Raw genomic sequence first — 25,279 nt, forward strand, 5'->3', positions numbered from 1 at the left:
TAACCAGAACACGGCTCTTAGGCCTAAACATGCCAAGAGAGCAAAAGCCTGGGGACAAAGGTTTTTGAAATGAAACAGTCGGCATATACTTACGTATCTTGCCATTCCCTGATGCCTTAATTCCCACTGCTCTCGGTGCTCCAGGGAGCTTCTCTTCGTATCGGTTTGTCTGCGGTGAATTGCTGCCAGACACCGGCGCTCCTGCTCTCTTTAGGCTCTGCCTGCTTAACTGCCTCTTGGCACACAATTGTCAAGACAAGTCAACATGAGACACGACCAAGGAACAATCACCGCATTTGTGTGGGGGAAACATATGTTTCCACTTACATATATAAATAAAAAAATTCTATATATACGCACACACACGTCTTAGAGCTACCATCTACACTGAAAACTAAAGATAGTCTCTACATTAATGAAAGCTCAGGATTATAAGCCAGGATATATAAAGGAGGAAGGAAAGAGGCTGAGGTCTAGTGTAACCACTCATTCTAGAACTTTTGACATATTAGCACTAAAAGTCACACACATACAAAAAAATGAAACAGTTTTCCAAGTCTTTGCACAGTCATAGTCATCCTTAGCATTCTTCCCTTCTAAGCAAGACTTAGCACAGCTCCTAGAATTACTCACATTCAGTTATCAAAAGTGTATTAAAAAAAATGTACATTAAGGATGATCAGAAGTGCAGCTAACTTCTAATTACCCAGAGCCCTGGAAACTTTTGGGCAGATTACAAAATGATAGTCTCAGGCAGTATTTGTTTCGATCAAATCAGCAAAGATGCAGATGTGGGCTGAAAACCCAGCTGCAGAAACAAATTCTTTGCAGTCAATCCTGTTTGCTAAGTATTGGAAAGACAAGGATCAAAGATGGAGCCCAGAAGAAGAAACAAACCTTTGAGACCATGCAAGTTCCTGCCTTCTCTTTTAGCACTCAAGGAAGGTTTAGTTTCCTCTCCTAAGCTATTTTTATAGAACAGACTGTAGCAAAATGCTGGAAAGGTGACAGTAACATGGGAGGCAGGACTGAGAAATTCAAAATCCTGTGATTTTCCCTACCTATACACCTCAGCACGTAAGTGCATCTAGCACATTAGAATTGAGTTAGTAAAGTCTTCAGAGGGGTCAAGCAAGTAAAATTGCAAATAAGCTGGCAATCTATTGGTATGTAAAGACAAGTTCAAGAGAAGAGCGTGTATGTGGTAACTGAAAGGGACTTTCTTACTGCATACTACAGATTGACACGGATTTAACAACAGACAACTGTGTTTGAGAAAGACGTAATAACTTGTGATTCATCTTGCAAGGTCATTCGTAATCTATCGCTTGCTTTTTCAAAATCCTCCCTCTCCCACGGCCTACCTCTCGCAGCGGGCAGAGCAGGGAGGCAGATTGCAGCTATCATGCATTCTGGGCACAATTATTGCAATGCCAAATCCTGAAGCTATGGACAAAATCTAAAGCTTCTCTTATTGACTTAGTAGGAAAGAAAAGACCAGAAAAGAAAGCTGAACTGCTGTCTCAGTCCCAAGTCACCATGAGCTCAACGCTAAGCATCAGAAAGACGACCTGGAAGGCAGGCACAGGCTTACAACACAAGTGCCATTTATGAGAGAAAATGAAAAAAGGGGGTAGACAGCTCAGGATGCGAGTAAACGTGGAATCTAAGCATTTAGGCATGAACAATTTAAGTTTGCCACACAGCAAACAAGCGCAGCTTTCAGGTATCTGCAGCATAAACAGCCACATGTAGTTTATTAAAGCCACTAATGAGAGAAAAGAACTTCTAACCCTCCGGGGGCAAACGTAGGAAAATCAGCAGCTAGTTTTACTCCTGGGCAGAGGTAAATTGCACAAAATTGTAAACCAGGCGCAAATCCCCAGGATCTTTTCAGCAGCAACTGGAACAGCACTCTGGGGCCTGACGGCAGCCCCAGCTCCTTCCTGCAGAGCCGTCAGCGCAGAGAGGAAACCTGCCTTGCATTAGCATGAGCAAACTTTGGGGAGAACTTGCTGGTTGGAAGGATCAAAGACAGATTGCTTGCTGCAGGATCAGTTAATAGTCTGGCTAGAAAATAATTTTCCGGTATCCTAGACTCTGCAGGCAGAGGAAACGCTGCCTCTCCTGGCCTGAAGTGATGCAGCTCTTCCCCTCACCTCCCAAAACAAAAAGAAAGGTAGCAGGGTAGAACCAGACACCATATTGACTCATACAGAAAACCCAGTTCTTCCCTTTGTAATGAGCTTTTCTCTTCTTGCAGTTACCTGGACATCCTATCAGGAGCACAAGTTATCACAGTAATGTGATGAAATCATGCCTGTCACTTACTTCAAAATAAAACAAATTCATACCCAATTTATGAGGGAAAAAAAAGAAAGAAAAAAGAGCACGTTACCAGGAGTGGAAGTGCTCCAAGCAGCAAGCAAAGGGACGGGGTTTGCACCGTCCCCACGCTTGAAGAGAACAGCTCCACCTTTCCAAAGAGCAAAGCCTTGTTGCAAGTTGGGGTACGCTACTTTAGAGTGTTTATATCCTTTACTATCATGCCTTTCAAACAGCTCCTGAGCACCACAGTGAACTAAGTCCCTTGAGGATTTCTGCCTCTGATGCTTCATGCCAAAGACCCAAGAGAGCATGCACACTTACAAAGCTTTTCTAAAGCAGGTGCCCGTCCCTAAAAAAAAAAAAAATTTTTATATAATGTTCCCACATAACAAATCTCAGTAGCAATTTCTCTTTTGTCCACGGCCTCTTCAAGTCACAGGAATGGGTATTTGTATTTGAAATTTCGGTACTATGAAACCAAGAAACCTTAGTATATCCAGCCCCAGGCCCATCCCACCAAAAACTGTTCAGGCTACATGAAGCAACCCACCACTGCTCTGGAAATGTTCCCTGAAGGTTCACAGATGCTTCCTGAAAGCCTTTCACCCAAGCAGAACTGCAGTTAAAACCATATTCATTCCCAGTACTCATTTCTCCTGCTTCATGAAGCAACTTACATGATTGTTAGGGTAAAAAATACTCATTAAGGGACTTATTTAAGAGCCACCAGTCTCCTAAGAGGTACTTTGTACTCCACAATCTTGCAAACAAAAAGTGATTCACCCTAGGCAATCCTGGTGGCAAAAGCAAACCATAAAGCCTCTGCAGACAGTGAGCAGACCGAGAACCGTCTAGCACAGCCTATGAACAATACGACAACCTGACTCCTAGTAAAAGATAATTTTTAAAATGCTAATTTGCTTTCAGGTGGGCCATTGGAAAATTACTGCAAGGAAGAACAACTCATTCTGGAAGAAAACAAGCGTCTTCCCTGCTCCTCTACCACAAATTTCCATAACTATATATTTCAACATTTTTAGAGTAGCGCTACCAAACAGGGGAGGCTGGCTTATTAGTACTATACAGAAAAACTATATGAAGTTGGATGTGCTAGCTAATTATAGCAAAGCCAGTTAAAGATTGTGGAGGATGCAGGCACAGGGCAGCAAGGGAGAAGGCATCAGAGGGGCTGAAACATCCCACACAGGCAGCACCGTCAAGAGGGAGATCACTCTAATTGGCCACAGACTAAACACCCAACGTGTTTGTTAGCTGCTGCTGCCAGCGCATTTATTCCTAGTAAAATGAATGCTTCTGCTGAAGCAATCAGCAGACAGCAACCAAATTTAGGGAGTCAACACCATCAAGCTGTCATAAGACAACAGTAACCCAAATGCTTACTCTTCCCCCAAAGGAATGAAGATATCACTGAGATCTGTAGCAGCTTCTTACAATTAGAATAGAATCACTACACGCATGACCATGAAGGCAGAGATAAGCCACAAAAGGCCAGGACATTGTGAACTAAAGGCCCTGTGGCCTCATAGTTTGTTTTTTGACTGGCAGATGGTGGGCGCGAACAATGCACAAATCTGAGACACACTCATAGTTTCCACTGACCCATTAAAGTATCTTGAGTATTGCAAGTTCAGCTGTGTTTTAGCAGTGGAAGGAGGTTAACTTGCTGCTGTCTTCAGATTCAGTTCAAGAACAAATCCAGCGGTTTACTTAGTGGCTTTTTTTTTTCTTCTTCTTAAAAAAAGATTAGAGAGTTCAACTAGATTTGCTGACATTCTACTTGTAGGGAAGTATGAGGGGGCCACAGAAGAAAAGCAATTTGTTAGTGTCCTAGACTATCTGTAAGAAAGAAAATAGCCTACTCTAGCTGCAAGTTATAATCCCATCTCCTTCTGCAGCCTAGAATGGCATTCATGGACTCCCCAGCAAACACTAAGAAATTGGAACAGGAAAGCAATGTCCCCTTAAGACAGCGTGCCAAAGGCAGCAGATCATCCGTAATCTTGTTTTCTTCACTTCCCAGGGTAATGAACAAAAACTGCATCTGTTGGGGCATTCATCTCTCATGCACAGGACCTGAACTCCAGCGCTTTTGCCTTATTACAACAGTATTGATTTCAATACTGTAATACTGACGACCGTCTTTTCACATGCCGCATCCCCTTATCAGCGCTCACCTCACTCAACAGCGTAAGTAAGAGCAAATTAACACGTTTCAGGAAGCCCTTCCAGCCCCTCCCCAGCAAAACCAAATCCTGCAGGACAGAGGGGCCAGGAGCAAGCTCGCCTCCACACAGACCCCACTGGTGGCCCATCTCCACGGAGGAGCAGGGGTGATGCTAGGGGCTACCATAACCTGCAGGTTGGGTGGTTTGGAGAACTCATGTGCTTGCTGTAGGGGTGTCTCTCTCCACCCCCCCCCCAAACCTCTCCAGGCTGAGGCTGGCTGCTCGTCCACACCCATTAGCTCCCCATGGCCAGGCTGTCAGAGGTTTGGACGTTACTCCTCATCTGAAGAGCCACACAAGACCAAACACTGTCAATTGTGGTTTTGTTAAGAGAATTTTCTGCTCAGGCATTAGTACTATATTAATAGTGCTTACAAGCTATTCAAGCGACCAGTGCTCAATGTCATTTGGAGATATTAGGCTTCTAAACAAGAGCTTCAAAATACAGCCAGTTCAAATGTGGTTCATGCATTTAAGAGTCTCAAATACCAGCCCATATCACTAGGGGAATGCTTCTAAGACAGCCTGAGATTCTGCTTCCCAAAACTGCATGCTGAAGGGACTTCTTTCCTTCCTTGATAGAAAAAAGTATATAATAGAGGCCTTTTGATAATAATTGCACAATGATTTCAGTGCTGCTGTTATCTCATGTCATCAAGCCAATGGAAGACATATGCCTGAAATCAACCCAAAAACAAATTAAAAGGCATGCATTTTTTATTTTAAGTGAATAAAGGTGACTCTGGGGCAGGCAAAAACTTCATTACTTAGAACTCAGAGCTTCAATGAGCTCTGTTTTCTTAAAGTCAAATGGAAAAAGCCTTCAGCTATAAACATTTAATTCTGCAAAGCTCAGGGAAATCCCTAAGCTTAGGCATTAAGTAGTTAAAGAACCTTTACACTCATTATTCTTATTTAGGACAGAGGATTTTAATACAATTACTCTTTTTACATTCTGAAAATTATAGGTTTCCCTGATACTTGAGCACTCATTGCATATTGCCAGCCAGCACTTCATACAGAGACACCAGCAACCCCAATCACTGCTAACTTCTCCCCACACACTCTTCAGCGACAGGGAAGTCGAAGCACCGAGAGACGTGGACTGCAGATCTTTCTGGCACGTCACTCAGCTGTGATTTATGAACTGGACATAACACGTTTGATCTCAGATGTTCAAACCATCTTACTCTGCTCCTCCCACCCCAAAAAACACACATTCTTTCCTCAAGAAAGGAAGAAAAAAGAGCATCTTCAAGTAGGCTGAAAAAGCACAGAATTCGTCGACTTTACTCGAAACAGAATGCACGCTGTATCAGGCCACGGAGGTCTGCGTCTGCCTGCTTGGTGGGGCGCTTCAATTTGATCTCTTTAGGCAGCCATCTGGTTTTTAAGGGGCCTGCCGTGGCTCCCGGTACAACTGTCACAGCACAGGGCACGGCACCGAGCCCTGCCAACCGCGAGCCCGGACCTCGGCAGCCTGCCTGCGACGACTGCCAGCTGCCGCTTGCGAGCGGGGGAAAAGCGCCTGCTCGGTCCGCCCCGGCGTCCCTCCTACCTCCAGAGGAGGACGATGCGATCCCCAGGCTCGGCTCAGCTCCCACGCCATCTCTGGTGGGACACGCAAAGACCTTCCTCAGACTAAAGCACTGAAGAGCTGCCCATGAAGCCTGCGGGAAGGGACAGACCAAGCCAAGCAGCTCCAACGCTGGGGGCTCACAGAGCTCCAGAGTGTCCAGAGAGCAATCGAACAACAAAAAGTTATGCATGGACGGGTCTCTCTGCATTTTAGAGCTCTAGGGCGGGATTTACAAACCCATCTATTAATAGGTAGGAAAATCTCCCCCCAAAAGAAGCAGCAGGTTGCCTTTATGGCAGAGCTTCCTTGGAGGACAAACAGTGGTTAAAGCCCTGGGGAAGAGGGGAGAGGAACCGCGACCTCGGGGCAGGCACATGGTTCGTGCGCGCAGACCCCGCTGCATCGCGGCGTTGTACCAAACCACGGTGCCCGTGAACTCCACGGGCAAGCGCACGAGGCCTTGCCCGTCCCAGCAGCGCCCAAGCAGAGCCCCTCCTTCTCGGAGGCCACCCATCCTGGCTTGGCAGGTCTTACTGCACCTTCTCCCTCATCCCTTTTGTTTTTAACAGACATAACTGAAGGTTTGGAGCCAGGGCCTGCCCCCAGATTTCTGTAATACAATACACTACCCCTACTAGTACCAGAAAAACAACAGTAATTAATAGCTATTACTTAGGAGAGATCTAATCTGAGCCTGGAACCAGTGATTTAGCAAGAAGCGACCCGCAGCCTAGAATTATCTAGTGCGCTTAGGCCGACAGCTTAATATTTTTTTTTCTTTTTTAATTAAACCTTTCAAGAAGCTGGACAAACTAAAATACCAGCCCATGCTAGTATTTCCAGACTACACACACACACAAAGAAAAAAGGCAGCTTGCAGGGTGCTTTTGCACCCCCAGCAGCGCGAGCAGGAAAGGGGGACGGAGCGGCGTAGATGGGATCGTGGGACCCCAGGAACATGACAGCACGGAAACACATATATTCAAAACTGCATCTTGCCAGAACAGCAAGCAACACGAGCGCGAGGACCAGCTCGATACCCGCAGCCGCGCGGCGCTGCCTCCCGAGCGGCACCAGACCGACGGCAGCGAGGACAGCAGCTCCCTCGCCAAGCGCTAAGCGGCTTCCTAGCAGGAAGGGAGGAGCGGCTTCATCTTTATAGAGAACTGACACGGGCAAACAAACAACCAGGAAAAACAAACCCATGAACTTTCCATCTCGTTCTGAAAAAGCCTACGCCGCCAAGGTTTTCCTTCCCCTTCCCGTTTATCCTTCCTTTGCCGGAGGATACGCGTCAGCGTTTCGCTCCCTTGCGAGCGAAGCACGCAGCCCCGACAGGTTAACTCTGCACGGTAGGGCACGAACCCACACGAGTTAAAGCAAAGCTAACTCTCCTCTCCTGCTGCAATTTCGGAAGTCTTGAGTCGAGGACAACCGTTATTTCCGTGTCAGCACTGAGGAAGCCGCGCTCAGGATGGTGCTCAACGTCCCCACGGCAAGCAAGCGATGGGGGAGGCAGGGGAGCGCAGAGGAGCAGATGCGGTCACTGATGAATCACGTCCTCAGTTCCACTTCCCCTACAGTCCCAAAACGCTTTTGTTTTTTTAAAAATCAAAGGTTTTGTCAAGTGGAAAAAAAAAAAAACAGGACAAGTTTTGCCTGACAAACCCTCCTACAAAGGTCAAAACTTCTTTATCCACAAGCCGTGCAGCCGCGTAAAGGATGCGACGCTCCTGCCAAGCGGGACAGGACTGGGGCAGCGGCTGGTCCCTCGCGGCAATTCCCACCGCAACACGCGACCAGAGGCACCAACAGCCCCCGTGGAGCTGAACGGAGCATCACTTAAAATAAGGGTTTTTCTGCTAAATACACAAAGTATTTTGCAGCTTAAAATTCAAACTTGTCAAGAAAACAAGATTTGAGCTCCTCCCATCACATCAGCTTCTTGAAACTGTTTCAAGCAGGGCAAGTCAGAACTGAAGAGACCTGCTCTCCAGGAGGGAGCGGGACAGCCACAGCCCAGCACTGCAACCAGCAAAGGCAATCCCGGGCCGTGCTCAGCCATCCCTCCTGCTGGGAACCTCCGAGTCTCAACTCTTAACTGCAATTTTAGCTTATTGTTTCTTGACCTTCCGTGATGACTACAGAGAAGGCTTGTTCCCTTCTTTCCTGAAGCTTTTCAGATAGCCTGAAGGCTTGTCTTCCCACGCTCCTCTCTCCTTACAAAGCCACGTGCCCCAGATCCTTCAGCCCTTCCTTGACTGGAGGGTCTAGGAAGCAATCTAGATGCTCATTTCAGCTGGTCCCAGTACTCAAAACCGAACACTGTAAGTGCATTACCCTCGCTGAGCACAGCAGAGACACCGCATCACACCCCAAGAGTAAATATTCGCACTGTTAGGGTCTAGTCTAACAATCCATCTTTCCTGCAACATTGCATGATGCCATTGACTCATTTCAGCACCAGACCCACTCCAGCCTCCAGATCCTCCCTTGGAGGGCAGCCCTCAGTCCCCAGAGCAGCTCTGCTCCTGTTATTCCTGCTCGAGCCTGGAGCTGGTCCTTGCTAAGCGGTATCATTCCCTTCCAGACTATTCTTTTAGTGCTTGAAAGCCATTTTAGAGTATGGAACTACATTTCAATGTGCTTACAGCCCCTAAAAGTAGCATCTGAAAATTTAGTAGTTATCATCTTATCACTCCAGTTTTTTAGTTAATCAGCAAAGACTTTCAAAAAATCCTGCTTGGTACCAGTCCCTGGCACCTATTCCCAGTATGATCTTCCAATGACTTCTGCATCTGCCGCAGAGCGATTTCATCTAAGCGTTTGGAAGAGAGGAAACAAGTCAGGAGCTGTTTAAACCTCAGCACAGCTTTCAGTCTCAGCCTGCTCCATCAGAGACCCTGAAGGGCAGTTGCCCCTGCTCGCTGAAAGTGGTGCAAGGAGAAGAATTAGCCAAATATGACATGATTCCCCGTTCACTGGTATACAAGCCTTCCAGTTCAGGAGGGAGAAGGGAAGCTGAGGTAGGGAGCAGTGCGGGCTGTTTCACCAGCGGGGACTGAACGGCTTTTTTACTTCATTTGAAGAAGGGCAAAGATGTTCTCTTGATGTTAATGTTAACTGAGTGTTCATCACAATTGTTTGGACTGAAAAAAAATGAGAGATCTGAAAGCCAAAGTGTCTCTGTTGCTGCAGTACTCAGCAAGTTAGCTGGGAGGAGCGCCAGTCTAGGGGAACAGAAACACCCAGCCTGGAAACCAGAGAGCCCGGAGTCCTTCCTCCTGCCCAGCTACCAAGCTGCAGCATGACCGGGGCCTCTCCTCACTGCCCTTCACTTGCTTTCCCCAGCCCAGGGCAGCTTGCAGACGAAGGTCTGTTGAAGGAGTGCACACAGCACCAGCACCTAACCCAAGCAAAGGAGTCAGCCCTGCTCCGTGAGGGTCTGCACCAGCAGGATGTGAGTAGCCAAGCTGGTCAGAAGGAATGGGTACATCCTGGCACCGTTTGCTGCAGCGTAGAGACCAGACTGATTCTCGCACCCCATTTATAGGAGCAGCAGAAGTGGCTCCAGCATCTAACATAATTACTTCTACCAAGTCTTGTGACACAGCTTTGTAATCTCTATCCAGGAGGCCAGACTTGAAAACGGCTGCGCCTTTGCCTTTAGAAGTTAGTTCCCATTAACCGTGGAGGGGGATAACAAAGCAATCTGTGCACACAGGCTTAGCAGAGGATGCAACAGCGAGAGTGAATTACAGGGTATCACCTAATCCAGCTGGATCCGTTTCTTTCCCCAAATGCACTGCAGCAACCTTCACCACATTTATTCATTGCTGAGCACCGCTCAGCGTACGCAGCAAATCACACAGCCGGATACTTCAGAGGCAGCCCTGCTCCATCATCCTCAGCAGGCACCAGGCAGCAGACTGCTAGAAAGAGACAGACATGAAAAACCCCACTGATCTGGGACAGATCTGTTGGAGCCTCTGAACCAGGGCTGATCTCCCAGCCCAACCGTAAATGCTTCCAGTCCTCACAACTCTTGCAGGGCTGCATACAAATGCACCTCTTTGGTGAAATAAATTGAACAAACTGGTAGTGCCGTGGCCAAGAAGAAAGCTTCAATTTAAGCTTTTCTCTCCGGAACAAGCGCAACGCACATGCATTTAATTTAAAATCTTTGCACACAGAGCTCTGTTAGAACTCGCGGCTTGTAAAATTTGGGTTATAGCATTGAGCACATACTATGTCAGTGTCTCTGAAGTCTAGTTTTCTTGCAGACTGTCTAATGCTATAGCTGCATATTAAGGCTACTTGTACTCCTCGCCTTATAATTCCTCTTCTGGCATTTATCCTTTTACCAGTGCCCAGACTGACAACTCATATGCTGAATTACAAAATCTTGGCTAGGAATTACAAAGTTTAAATCCTTTATCAGGGTGTGAAGCTGAGATGTTACTAAAAATTCTGTTTATTTTTATGTACATCTGTGTTATACAAGCAAGGGAAAAGAAAGAAGAAGCCGTTTCTGGAACAGAAACAGAGCTCTGATAAAAACGACCTCAACAGATAGATTCAGCTGTTTTCCATGTTTCAGCCACTGACAGATGTAAATACCCATTTTAAACTCTGCAATTTGACTTACCCCATCAGAACAAATATGCCTCAGACCTTGCAAAGAATGTTCTTAGGTTAGCCAGCGACCATGATACAGTGCGTTTTTGTCAAAGCTTTTCTTAGGGTACATCTCACACCGAGCTTGCAGCACACTCCACCAGCAAGGAGAGTCCTTCTCACTTCTCCGTTAAGTGCTTCTCCCACCATCGCTAACGCTAGCACATTTTTCTCCAAGAAGAAGCAACACAAATTCCTTCTCCCTGTTCTCTGCTCTTCTTTCATTCCCTCTGTACTTCATACAGAGCAATAACCCCAAAACTCTCAGTTTCCACTGATTTCATTACAGAATCCGTCCTCCCCTGCCTTTATCTACCAAGAGTTCACCTGATGGGACACTGGCAATCCTGGAAGCCAGGGCAAGAGCAGGATCATTTGAAAAGCTGCACAATTACAAGCAGAGAACAGACGTGGCTCAGTAAGCCCAGAGACATTCAAACTTCACATTCAAAGACATCTGCTGATCCCCTACAGTTCAGAAGGAACAGCCAAGGCTGAGCTGCTGGTGCCCTACTCCAGGTAAGCACAGCGCAAGACCCATCTTCTGAAACGTCAGAAAATGGCAATAACCAAGGGCAGGAAACTGTATTTGATGGACCACTTGTGTAGCATATCCTCTGACTGGACTTGACGTTAGCACTGTTTCGGAGAGAAGTACCTATACTGCTGCGCAGTCACCAGCAGCCAACTTTCACATGGGCTCACAGCAGTATTGATCAGCTTAAGTTTGCACCAACAAAGCTTCTGTGCTTATGAGAAATTCTGTTGAGCGGCAGCCTTCCTGTGGGTCCTGCTGCCTTCATCCTTACTGAGAGGCAAGGAAGCCATGTACGACAAACACTTGCGTGGAGTCCCATAGCGAGTCAGTGGCCCACATGAACAAAATCCAGAAGTCTTGGGTCTGGGTCCCATATGTTAATCACACTAACACCTTGCTCAATAAATGTACACAATTCAGTCATTACTAAAGATCTTTTCCCGCAAACAGGGTGAGAGTAAGAGCTTCCATGTCTGCTGTCCACCAGGGGCAGCACCTTGCTAGACATTTTGAACAAATGCTCCTGGACCAAAATTGGCAATCCCTTCCTTTGTAATGACAGTCAATCATCTTCCAGACGTAAACATGAGGAGAAAGTTTAAATTGCCTTCTCCTGATGTAAAGCATTCAAAAAAATCACACAGCAAGCAGCCCAAGCAAGTACAGCTGCAGAACAGCATCCCTGATCACACGTGTAACACACGAGCTACATGTAACACACCAGAAAGCAGCATGCAAAACACCCATGCACACTAAGAGGCTGCAATCCAGCAGGGAAGCTGGGAGTCAGACTGTTTCCGCATGCTCTGGACTTCCCCCAAAGCCTGGAAGCAAGCAGCACCACTTTTCCTCCTTCCAGCCTGCCCCATCACACACTTTGCCCTTCCTCCAGCATTAATAGAGCCCCAGCCACACTGTTTAAAAGCAGATGTGGGCTGAGATGCTACCTTACTGCTTGCTGACTTCTGAGCAACAGAATGTTCATGTTGTCTGATCCTGAAACAAGCTTAAACATAAAGTTTTGACCCTCAAACTAACCCACTGGGAGCATCCAGGAGTCCATCAGTGTGCTGTCTCTGCATCCCCCATGCGCAGCCATTGAACAACTGCAGGAACAACCAGCACAGCCCACCAGTGTGGCTCATATATGGCAGTCCAAGTCACAAAGGAAAATTTTATCTGATACCAAAAAGCTCAATTATTTTTAATCGAAGTACCCTAAGTGAGAAGAACAAATTTTCATAGCCAAGTGAAAAAAGAGGCTAACGATCATTCACATTTTTCTACTTTAATCATTCTGAACTGTGAAACATTTGTAGAACTTCTGGCTTGAATTTCAAGTCTTCAGCTACAGTAATTAGAAATGGTTATAATTCCCCTGACTGCATAATTTAGTTTCAAGAATAAAACTTCATCTCAAAGCATTAGCAGTTCTGGTATGATAACATCTCTGCTATTGTGACAGCCTGAAGAAAAATGCTTCATTCTTACAGCTTTTTACACGTGTCAAGAAATGCAGCCTCAGCTGCAAAGCACTACCAGCTGCTTATTCTCTAAAATAAAACTTTATTTTTAGCCTGAGTGCTTATTCAGGATCTGTGCGAGTATTCTGATTAAGCTCTCATGCCCATTAAAAGCACTGTCAAATCTGAAACAGATGACAGCAATGATTCAAGCTCCACACCAGAGCAGGAGATGCTCTATACAACAGACCGCGCTTACGTCTTCTTCTATTCAGGGGCAACGGGACTGCGGGAGAAAGTCTGCCCATGTCAGGAGCGCTCTGCTCCCAAGCAGATTTCACACAGGTCAAGGAGAAAAGACTACCATACAGAGCTCTTACAGCAAAGCACAGTTGCTAAATCTCACTTTGCAGCAACCACGGATTTGCTTCCGAAGAAATATTAAAAACACTATCAGAACACCTGATGATTTGACACTACACAGCCAACTCTGCTCCGCCGGCACCGGCACCTTCGCGGGAGCGCTGCGGCAGCGCACCGGGGCGAAGCGCAGCTCACGCCTCCGGCCGCGGGGCTCACCCTGCCTCCCCGCCAGCCCGGCGCTCCCGCCGCTCGCCTGGCGCCAGCTTCAGCGCTCGCTGGGTCCTCACTCAGCCGACGCGTTTGCTATCCTGGCAAAATAAATAAATAAATAAATAAGTAACCGGACAAGAAGCGATGAGCTTTCTGGCAAGTCAGCAAACTGAGTTAATTCCAGGATGGGCTGACAAACAGCAGAGAGGGCAGCGCTGGGCTGCGTGCCTGGGAAGGGGAGCGGGATCCCGCTCCGGGTGCGGCTCCCAGCTCTTCGACCGCCTCAGCCGGACTGTCAACCAGCCCTCTTGGCTTCCACTGCTTCACAAACCCCCCCTTCTCCTTCCGTCCTGGGAAGTGAAACAACTTCTGTGCCTACTAGGCCAGAATTAACCTCTATCATCCCTCCGTACATCTGCTTATGCTGCAAGGGAATTTTAAGAAATTGTTGCTAGGCTGCATGAAACAGTCTCGTATTTTTATCAGAAGCCTGTATATTCTTGCAGAAAAAGGTACAATAAATAGCAGTTCCAGGCGTTATTAAAGTGTTCTTGTTATACTCTCGGCTGTATCTATTTTCCAACCAGATGGTCCACAGTTTCTCGGCCATCAGTAGAAACATCTTCCCACCTAGACAACTCCCTTCTTGCTCTTCCACACATAGAACATGAAAGTGTAAGAGGTAAGAGATGTTCCCACCTCAGTAGAGAATCTAGATCAATATTTCAAACAAATCTTCAATTATTTCAGATAAATTTCAAGATTTCAAGTAAATCTGAAAATGCTATTAATAGTAGTTTCAAAGCTATTTCCTAACTGCTTAGTATAACTCAGCAGTTGACTTGCCACATAAGGATAAAAGTCAGCATGTTGAATCATCCTCATTTTATCAAGAAACATCCCTCTTCAACTTACCACTTATTTTTGCACCACTGGCATTTATCCACAGAGCCCAGTATTCATGATGGCCATTCTCTCCTCAAGGTATAATATTGATATTTTTACTGATGCACAGAATACAGCCTGGTCAGGACACCCAAGGCAAGGCAAAATGACTTATGATCTCTAGGAAGGATGACAGCTAAGATGACTGCCGCTCCCACACGTGGATCCCACAGCCAGGAGCAAACCACCATCACCAGAACGGTCCAGCTGGCCCCTGTTTGGCACGAGGGTCTGCCTGGAGCAGAGTAAATGAGTTTTCCTGGCAGGCCACACATTGCCTATTGGGTCTGACATCCCGAAGAGCTCAACAGCTAGCTCTGCACTTCGCACAGGAGCACGACGGACATATCCGTCTCTTCTGGCCCTGCTGCTCACCATATCACCAGCTACCACCAGCCTCCACTGCTGTCTCTGCTGGCAGGCAGGTGGGCAACGTTCCTAGAGTGGCTGCAGTACAACCTAAAACCTTCATGGGCTTGCAGCCAGAATAACTCCAGATTCCCCTTTAAAAAATTCAATGTCTCACCACAACGATGGCAACATATCGGCTACTTAACGCAACGAAAGGAGCCTTGTTACGTGCCAGACTCAGCATTCACCCTTCCTGGCAATGAGGAAGCCTCCTGCTCTGAAGGAAGCTCTCTAAACTGAGCCTCTTACTATTTCCCCCCAAACTTTGAAAGCCCTCTCCTCTGCAAGGAGTGGCTTTCTGACTCCAAAAGCTCATAGTTTCACTGTATCAGATTTGCCTGGCATTAGCTATTACCATTTGCCTCTACTCCATCGATAGCTTGAAGCAATTATCGTATGTGCTGTCACCGGCAACTCACGCTGGGGGCACATCTTCACTTGGCTCCGCAGCGGCACTTGCCAGCCTCGAGGTCTGATAAAGCTCTGTAACGTGGCTCGCGATGGAGCGTGCCAGCATCGCCGTTCCCAGCCGCCGTCACGGCGCGTGGAGCTGCCCTCGGCCTCGCGCGGGGCCGGCGCACCGGCAAGCCACACACTCCCCTTCTGAGCCATGACCTGCCTGGGGCAGAAGCGGGGCCGTGGGCAGCCTGATCCATCCCTCTCACTGCTCGGTGGCTTCTATTCTTATCCCCAGAACGGCACTCGGCTTGAGATGACTCTTAATAACCCAGAAAGGAGCCAAAGGGGAAGTACGAATGACTAAAATCAGCAGAAACATCAGCTGAAGTTGGGCGTTTCTAATTGACCTGAATTAACTTCAAACCACCTGCATCTCCTGATGCCCTAGCTTAGCCCTAATTTGTGTCTTAGACACATTAGATGTTCCTAAGAAGAGTCTGCTTTTCTTCCTACAACTAACCCTCTTTTAATGGTAACACTGTGAGTCACAAGGATTTCAGTACAAAATTCTGCCACGCTTATGAGAAGACATCAGCCAAGAAATAAACCTAAAATAATAAGTGAGAATTATGTTTCCACTAGAGAAGCCAGAGCATGAGTTTCCCACGTTTATAAAAGTTGAGCAAAAGAAGTGAAAAAAAAGAGAGGAGCTCTGAAGAAAACTAATGCTCCTAATAGTGGAAGGCACCAGCAAAACGTAGTACCCCAGTAGCGTCCCTCGAGCATGGTTTCAGTGGCCTGCTGCAACGAGCTTGCAGGCGGCTCCAGGATGCGCTGGGGGCAGAAGAGATCTGCTGTGACTGCAGTGCAACCTAGAGCCGCTCCTTTACCCGGAACCCGACTACACGATCAACACACGCGAAGGCTTACCTTTACAATGGTGACTCCTGTTGGCCACTCTCCCTCCCTGCGAAGCACACTAACTCATTATTAGTTGCGTTTTTCTTGTTCTGATTCAGGCAACATCACCACCGTCTGTAGTTAGTATCAGCGCCATTTTTAAACCGAGACCGAGTGAGAAATGATTTGCACTCTCATCCTTGACACTTGGCGAACAGTTGCAAGTAAGCATTCAGCCAGAAGATGCTTTCTCCCATGCCAGGCCTGCTTTCCACAGATAGAAACAATTTCTGATTTCAGATCAGCTCGTCAGAACTAACAGGATGCAACAGTGGGAAGAAAGTCACATATACTGAACATTACTATAACTGCAGACCAGCAAATTAGATCCTGCTGCCTCATGCATCATCAGGCAAGTTCCAGCTCCAAAAACTTTTCCATTAAAAAAAGAAAAAGGACAGGAGATGGGAAAGACTTACTTCCCGGTATCAGGTTTAAGGGCATTCGAGAAAATCACATCTGAACTAGAGGAGGACACACACTAAGTCACCAGCAACACTATTAGTGAATTACTAATATGCTGCCAGCACTCATCCTGAAGGTACGTGGGAGATTGCAAGCTGCCTCTGAGTGCTTCAAGACCATAGCAAAATACAACATCAGAAAGAAATGCAAATTCAGCAGGAAAATGCTTTTCGGTCGGATTTTGAAACTACTATGAATGAGGTGGAGAGATACGGGCAGACTGCACCAGGAACCAGCTGCTGCAACGGAGCAGCCTCCTGCGCCCACGGCAGCGAGAGAAGACGTCAGAGCGCACAGGCCAATGAAGCAAGGGACTGCAGAGAGGCAACTCTTGAGCAGCAGCCCGGAGCAATGCCACCATGGGGTTTTAAAAGCTGGTGTTTTAATCAGGCCTCTGCTCTGTACTTAAATAGCTCTTGTAAATAGCTTAAGGGCTTATTTATGCACAAGATGTCCCCCTCTTGTCAGCCCACTGCCAAGCTGCTGAAGAGGTCCTAGCCCAGTAGGAAGGCCAGTTTCCAGAACACGCAGCCGGCAGAGAGACAGGTCACCACCCAGGGAGGGCACACGCGTGTTAAGGGTGACACCGGTCGTGCAAGGCCCTGAAGGGTTCTCCAAAGAGCACACCCTCAGCGGCACCTGAAGGAGGATCAGCAGTGCACCGAAATGAAGGGGTTTGTTGCCATTTTCAACCAGACAACGTTCGTGTGCGTTTGCGTGCAGTTACCCGTTCACTGATGTAAAGAGCAGTCTGCCTGCAGTTACCACATCCGTCCCCTGAGGGCCTGAAGTATTAAAAAAGCATGAATTAGCCTTGCATCAAACACACAGTTAAATTCCAGAAGCCATGATTTCCCTCAGAAGCCCCCCTCAGACAGAGCCCTGCACTGACAGGCCGCGAGCAGCTTCCCGCCCCGCGGCACCGGCGCAGGGCTCGCGCCCGCAGCCCCGGCCGCCGAACCTGCCCTCCTTGCTCCGGCCGCCGGCAGGCCGCAGGAGTCAGCGCTGACTCTCCAGCTACCCCCACCGCTGCCTGGCCGCGGTTACTGCCACCACGGTCGCTCTGGCCTCCCCCCGACCCCGGGGTGGATCACGTCGGCTATCACCGTCAGGAACCCACTGCGACCAGGCAAACTAGCACGGAGCTGCCTCCACAGCGGTAAATACACCCTACACTTGACCACCTTGGGCTGCTAACTGCAGGATTTTAGGGCTGGCTAGTCCCTCAGGCACAGCCTCTGGAGGGGGATCATCCTTTCCGTCTCCCCAGAGCACGACCTATAAATGTTTTCCGTCTTCCTCTCGCATTTCCACAAGAGTGAAGCCAATCCTCTAATCCCTCGGTTCCTGCCCTACAAGCCAACACCCAGGTGACACCTAGCCCACCTCCGCAGGCCAAAGCTGCTGAACTTCCAGTTCAGCCCCCGACCGGCAGCGCTAGAGACCAAGATCCGGGGAGCACTGAGCATCGCACCAGCAGCGAACCGCCTCCGCCGGGCGCCAGCCCTTCTGCCTCGACGCTCCCGCCTGCAGGGACACTACGGCCCACAGGCTTCTTCCGCGCTGAAGTCCCATCCGCGCGGGGAATCACGCCCGCTTTTCGCGGCCAGCGCCAGCGACTCCCAGGCCGTTACGACGAAGGCACCGCGGGGCAGGCAAGCAGCACGCCGGGTTACGCCGAAGCGGCCAGGCGACCCGCCGGAAGCCACCGCCGACACGCGCAAACCAGGCCGCGGCCCGTCTTCGGCGGGAACGCCCGCTCCCCACATCACACGGGCGTCCGGGCGGTGTCCAGGCCCGGCACCCCAGATCTTGCTGCCCCTGGCCCAGCTCGCGCCTGGTCTCAGCCTGACCAGCACCTCCCCACCGACCGCCCCACGGTCCTGCCTCTCCCCACGGGCCCCGCACCCCTGCTCCACCCCACCCCCCGCCTGCCCCGCTGCCCCGGCACCCCCTGTTCCAGCACCCTCCACCTGCCAATGGGCCCCGCACCCCTGCTCCGGCACCCATCACCCCCCGCCTGCCCCACAGCTCCAACACCCATCACCCCCCGCCTGCCCCACAGCTCCGACACCCAGCACCCCCTGCCCACCCCACTGCCCTGCCACCCCTGCTCCGGCACCCATCACCCTCCGCCTGCCCCACAGCTCCGACACCCAGCACCCCCTGCCCGCCCCACTGCCCTGCCACCCCTGCTCCAGCACCCATCACCCTCCGCCTGCCCCACAGCTCCGACACCCAGCACCCCCTGCCCACCCCACTGCCCTGCCACCCCTGCTCCGGCACCCATCACCCTCCACCTGCCCCACAGCTCCGACACCCAGCACCCCCTGCCCGCCCCACAGCTCCGACACCCAGCACCCCCTGCCCGCCCCACTGCCCTGCCACCCCTGCTCCGGCACCCATCACCCCCCGCCTGCCCCACAGCTCCGGCGCCCAGTGCCCCCCCGCCTGCCCCACTGCCCTGCCACCCCTGCTCCGGCACCCATCACCCCCCGCCTGCCCCACAGCTCCGGCACCCAGTGCCCCCCCGCCTGCCCCCAGCCCCAACAGCCCTGCTCCGGCGCCCAGCGCCCCCCAGCCCCGCGCCCCTGCTCCGGCGCCCCCCGCCGCACCTGCAGGCGCTGCAGGTACGAGGCCGGCGCGTAGCCCGTCTCCCCGCTGCCGGCGCGCGTGACGAGCCACCAGTGCTGGTTGCTGCGCTCCAGCAGCAGGAAGGTCTCGCCGGCGGCGAACGGCAGCGAGTTGGGCTCGGCCGAGCGGAAGCTGTACAGGGCCCGGTACATGGTGGCGGCGGCGGCGGCCCCGGCGGCAGCAGCTGCCCGGCCCGGCCCGGCCCGGCCCGGCCCCGCCGCGCCGCCCGCCGGCCCCGCCCCGCCCCGCGCCCCCCCGGCGCCGCACCGCGCCGCCCCCCCCACCCGCGGCCACAGCGCCCCCTGGCGGCGCGGCGCGGCGCGGCCTCCGCGAGCTGCGCGGGCGCGGCGCGCACTGCGCCTGCGCACACCGAGCACCCGCGCGCACGCCCGCCCGCGCCGCGCGCTGCGCATGCGCCCGCGCTGCACGGCGCGCGCGGTGCGCAGACGCTGCGCGCAGACCGTGCGCACGCGCAGCGCACGCGGTGCCCCCGCACCGCTAACGTGCCCCGGGGCCCCCAACGCCGCCGGAGCCCGCAGCCGCGAGGCCACGCGTGGGCGCGGGGCGGAGGGCCGAGGGGGCGCGGGGGCAGGACTCCTGCGGGCCGGGGAGCGGCACGGGGCTGCTGCTGCCGCCGCGGAGCCGCGCTGCCGCCGCGGAGCCGCTCGCAGGCCCCCCCCGCCCCCGGGGCGCGCAGCACTGCAGCGGCTCCGTCGCTGCGCCCCGCGCAGGGACCCGCTGTGACCCGCAGCACTGTGTGAGCAAGCAGGGAGCCGGCGCGCAGCAGCCCTGCGTGGCCGCAGCACTGCGCAGACCGCAGCGGTGCGGAGCGCGCACTCAGCAGCGCCGCGCCAACAGCAGCGCCGGCCCTCCGGCGCGCTGCGCAGCCCGTAGCACCCACTGCACAGCCAACAGCACTGCATGGCCAGCTGCATCGCAGGGCCCGTGGTGCTGTGTGACCAGCAGAGCAGCGTGCGGCTGGCCGTGGGGAATCGCCCCAAGCAGCTGAAGCCGAGCAGGCCAGTGCAGCACAGCGCAGTGCAGAGCAGGGCAGTGTAGTGTGGCGCAGGGCAGTGCAGCACAGCACAGCGCGGTGCAGGGTGGCGCAGGGCAGTGTGGCGCAGGGCAGCGCAGCGCGGTGCAGAGCAGAGCAGGGCAGTGCAGCACAGCACAGTGCGGTGCAGAGCAGGGCAGCACAGCGCAGCGTGGTGCAGAGCAGGGCAGTGCAGGGCAGTGTGGCGCAGGGCAGTGTGGCGCAGGGCAGTGTGGCGCAGGGCAGCGCAGCACAGCACGGTGCAGAGCAGGGCAGTGCAGCGCAGTGCAGCACAGCGCAGTGCAGCGCAGGCTGCCGGCGCGCCGGGCGCGTGCTCGGCAGAGGGCACTGCTGGCCTGTGCGTCAGTGCGGGCGGCTCCCGGCTGCAGCGCGCCGTGCAGCCTGCGCGGAGCAGCGGGCCCCGCTCCGCCGCTGCAGGCCGGCGAGACGCGGGGCCGGAGACGGGCCGCCCGCGGGGCTCCGGCCCGGCCGCCCAGGCTCGTCCCCGTGAGGGCTCTCGGGGGGCGGGCTGACGGGAAGCGCGCGTGGGCTCGCCCCCGCCGCGTCGGCGCGGCCGGGCCGCGTGCCGGCAGCAGGCGCGTCGGGCGCGCCGGGCTCTGGTCCGAGCGGCTCCCTCGGGGCGCCTCGGGCTCCCCTTCCGCCCCAGCGTCTTGCGGCCCCAGGCCTGGGCGCTCCGGCCGCGGGGCCCACGGCGTCGGGGGGCGCTGGAGCCTTCCCCTAAAAAGCCAGAAGCGGTGGCCTGGGCCCCGCGGCCGAGGGCGGGCGTTCGGGGAGGTGGATGGGGCACGTCCGAGAAGCCGGCCCGCGCCCCGCCGGCAGCAGGGCCTTGGGGATCGGCCGGCGCCGGCCGAGGGAGCAGCACGAGTAGGGGGAGGATCGGCGCGCGGGGCAGGAACGGATTTGTGTTTCCGCAGAGATTAGCTTGTATTTCAGGGTGAGGTTTCCTTATTCTGGACAATATCGAATCTGTTTTTACGTCCCTCCGCGAGGCCTCGGCGCCCCCCATCCCGTCGCGGCTGGCACCCGTGCGCGGCGCAGACGGGCCCCGCGGGCCGGAGTCCCACGCTGCTGGATGCGCACCCCGGGCGCGGGCCGCCCGCGGTGCCCCGGCGCGGAGGGCAGCGGTCGGGGGCTCTGCGGGGACGTTTAGCTCTTTGCCCGGCCCCGGCTTCAAGAGGCCAGCAGGCGGGAGCCGCCGGGAGCCCCGGCGAGGCTGCGGGCGGGAGGTCCGGCGGGGCGGGCAGCGCCGGGGGCCCGCGGCTGGGGACGCGCCGCCGCCGCCGCCCCGCGCGGAGCCGGCCCCGGGCAGGGGCGGCCCCTGGCGCTCCCCGCGCTGAACGGGCCGGCGGCGCCCCGCGCCCCTCCTTCGGCCGCGAGGCGGGAACATCCAGCTGCGGCCAACAGCTGGAATTCCTAGAAACGGAGGAGACAGAAGGTCGCGCGAGTTCAGGGAGCGCGGCGGGGGAAGCGGGCGGGCGCCCGCGCGGGCCGCCCCGCTCGGGGAAAACAAGCTGCTCGGCCCGGGACGGCTGCAACCCGCTCCTCGGGAAGCGCCCCGCCGGCGCCCGGCCCCCCCAGGCCGCTCCTTCTCCCGCGGGGGCGGCGGGCTCCGGCGGCACCCTTCCCGCGGCACCCCTGCCCCCTCGCCCCGCGGCAGCCGGGGCGCCGCCGAGCCACGAGCTCCGCCGGCCCCGAGCGCGCCCAGCCCCGGTCCCGGCAGCCCGCGAGTCGCCGTCAGCGCCGAGCTCGAGTCGCAGGCTGAGCCAGCGCAAGCCGTAGGAACGGGCACGATCCCCGGGCAGACGAGCCGCGGCGATTCCCGGCACCCTCTGCTTGCCCCGGTTTGGGGCCCAGTGACGTTTTTCCATAATTCACGCTCCCCGCCAGGCCCGGGTCCCACGCTGGCCCCAGGGCGGGGGTAAACCAGCCCGCTGCCGCCAGCCTCCTCCCGGGCCCCCGGGCCGGGCAGGGAGCAGGGAGCTGCGGCGCGCGGAGCAGCCCCGCCGCCGGCCCCGGGGCGAGGGCTCGCAGGAAAAGGTCGGTCTTCCCGCAGCACCAGGAAATGGCCGGGGAGGAGACCAGACATGGGGGAGCCGGAGGCGTCGGCAAGCGGGCTGAGGGACGGGACGGGATGGGACGGGACGGGCGCTCCGCGGCATCCTCCGTGGAGCAGAGGCGCCGCCCGGCTCCGGGAGCCCCCGGCGGCCGCAGCCCCCGGCCCGGCGAGAGCAGCCAGCGGCGGTGCAGCGGGGCATCCCTGCAGCGTCCCGGGCTGCTGCAGCCCCGGGCCTCGAGCTGGCTCGGCCCCGCCGCGCCACCAAGGCGAGGAGCGCTTCCTCCGCCGGCCCCGTGCCCCCGCGGCGCGGCCCACATCCTTCGCGCCCGGCTGAGCCGCATCCTGCCCGCAAGGTGCAGAGCGCCCCGGCGCCGGCGGGCGCGCGTGGGCCGCGCTCCTTCCTGCCCTCGCCCCCGGCTCCCGAGAGAGGAGGCAGCTCCAGGTGCAGCCGGGTTTCGCCTTTGCTGCACGGGGAGGATGCAGCCGCGGGGCCGGCGAGGGGGCTGCCGGGCGGGGGGAGCGCGGCGTGGCACTGGGGCCATGCGGAGCCGCCCCTCGTCTCTGCCCGTGCCAGCCTGGCGCCCTCCTGCCCGCGGCTCTCCTGTCTCGGGGCAAAGGCGACAGCCAGCTTTTAGGGCAGCCCAGCCTCCCCCGACCACACAGGCCGGGTCGGCCGCACGCTCATCCTTTTTTTTTTGTTTGTTTTTTTTTTTTTTTTTAAAGATGAGGCCCTGGCAAGACTAATCTGGGAAACCCACAGCAGCACAATATGCAAAACAGTTTTGATCAGCAGCTGAACAGCACCTTTATCTGCTGAGGCAGAGAGAAGGGAAGCGTTTGAGCGCACGGGAAGCTGTCCGAGGACAGGACCACGTCGCCGAAGCAAGGGCGCAGGCTGCCCACGCAGGCGCCGGGGCGACGGTCCGACCCCCAGGCCAGGCGCTTAGCACCAGCTCACCCATGTGAGCGAGCACCCTGCGAGGAGGGGGATGCTCCAGCACCCCCAGACCCCAGCACAGCCTGTCCCAGACGCCCGGCCAGCCCACGCTCTCCCCACACCAAGCAGAGTCCCTCCCCGGGCCAAAAAGCATTTCACGCCAAAGGCCAGCTCCCGGCCAGCCCTTTCCGACTCCCGCGTTAGCTCGCTCACGCCAGCCCCTCGCAAAGCGAAGGGAAAGGAGCAGGGCAAGGCAGAGCCGTGCTCGGGGCGCGTGCAGCCGATCGCTCCCCGGAGGGGGAAGCGTGCTCCGCAGCGGGCAAGGCGGAAGCGCCCCTTCTCGTGGCGCACGCGCCCCAGCGCTTGCTTGACGGGTTTTCCCCCAGCGCAGCGGCTGCTGCTGGCCACAGCAGCCCGGAGGCCAGGCCGCTCAGCGGCTGCCCCGCTGCCAGCCGCAGCTGGGAGGGACTGTAGCGGAGCATCCGCGCGAGGCCAGCCCGTCACCGCGCCCCTGGCGCTGCAGTTAAAACAGCCAACAACAGTCCGACACCGACAGAGGGAAAATGGGAAGAAACAGCCCCAGAGTGTCTTCACCAGCAAAACTGTTGCATGCTTGTTATCCAGAAACTCAGTCCTTTGCCATCCTGGACAGCCAGCGTCCCTCAGACCTCTCCTGCAAGCACACAAACACACCTCGAGGGCAGAGGGCATTCACCCTCTTCAAGAGGGAAGAGGCAAGGCAGGACAAGCGTCCCCCTCCGCGTGTGTCCCAGCCCCAGCTTGCTTGGGCCAGGGGACCACTAGCCATAACAAACCTATAACCTGTTTGTCCAAGTCCTGCCTGCTGGAAACCCCAGCCAGAGCAGGAACTGACCGATGGTGCTTTCCAAGCTGTGGACACATGCGCAGCGAGAGCCGGGGCTGCAGGAGGCTCCCCCTGCTCCTACCTCTCGCGGTATCTAATGCTGGCAAGCCCAGGGCAGGCAGTTACGTAATTACCTTTCCACAAACACAAGAAACTGCTTGAAGGAATTTGAGCAGAACAGCATAGAAGGAAAACAAATTTGCTTTTGAACTCTACAAGGTAATATTTCATTCAGACTGACTTGCTGTCTAGGTTGCCTCTTAACCCTTGAGAACATGGCCTTGGATCAGTGAGAACCACTTTCTTATTCAGTTCAGGACACCTCCTCAAGGTGTGGTATAGATCAAAGTGCAGCTGAGGTGGTTTTTCCTCCTGACATTTTGATCTTGACCTTTTGAAGTGACTAAAAAAGCTTATCACCTTCCCTGCTCCCCCCTTCCTATTCCTCCGGACTTGGGAAGTTCCATAACCATGTTTTCGCAGCTTTGCAGTGCTGGCACAGCCTCTGCTAATCCTCAGACAATATTGGCAAAAGGAATTAAACAGCACAGGCTACGGCCCATAGAAACAGATGTGAGATTAGCTTCCCCTGCACTCTTACCTGCATGCAGCATTTCCAACCTTTATCATCATATACATACCATCAACCTCTCCAAGTCTGGCAGCTGACCCTACTGGTCTGAGATCAGATCAAGACCCAAGACCCACAGTATCAAGACAGCAGCTCCCCACTCTGTAACCAGGGCCCTGTCTGCAGGAAGCACAGCAAAGATTTGGTCTGGAGGCACAGTTTGCATCAGACGAAATGCAATTGTTTTCATCACGTTTTGTGAATTCCCTCCAGAGGTCATACATAATACATTAAGGCACACTATCATTTCTACTTTATCCCTGCAAATTACAGACTAAAGTCTAACAGCGTATCAGATGAATCTGCACGGGCAGGCTTATTTATAGCCAGCACCAGAAGCACTGATAGGTGACTGTACCACATGCCAGGAGACCTGTCATTAGCTTATTAGTAGAGGGCATCACATTTTAAGAAGGAAAACTGAAAAGGAAACGTCACATTGCTGTGAGTGATCCCTCTCCTTGTCCCGCGTATTCTGACTCACACTTGGTGACACATCACAGAGGGAGAGTGGGAAA

At 54.2% G+C, this 25,279-nt stretch overlaps 1 protein-coding gene across 5 annotated transcripts in view; it reads right to left on the reverse strand.

Annotated features, from left to right (window-relative positions):
- NCKIPSD (NCK interacting protein with SH3 domain) overlaps nucleotides 1-19,392 on the reverse strand; it is a 56,937-nt gene extending 37,545 nt beyond the window's left edge. For 3 of the 5 annotated variants that reach the window (XM_062585748.1, XM_062585750.1, XM_062585749.1), the window contains exon 1: nucleotides 94-374. In XM_062585748.1, the coding sequence (XP_062441732.1) occupies nucleotides 94-105 (12 nt within the window). In that variant the 5' untranslated portion in view covers nucleotides 106-374. Of the gene's footprint in view, nucleotides 1-93; nucleotides 375-19,199 lie in introns of those variants that run through there. The other 2 variants (XM_062585747.1, XM_062585751.1) reach the window with 2 other exon arrangements.
- Between the last annotated feature and the right edge of the window lie 5,887 nt (nucleotides 19,393-25,279).

Source organism: Rhea pennata, chromosome 12, assembly GCF_028389875.1.
Source record: "Rhea pennata isolate bPtePen1 chromosome 12, bPtePen1.pri, whole genome shotgun sequence".
In the NCBI taxonomy this organism is placed as follows: domain Eukaryota; kingdom Metazoa; phylum Chordata; class Aves; order Rheiformes; family Rheidae; genus Rhea; species Rhea pennata.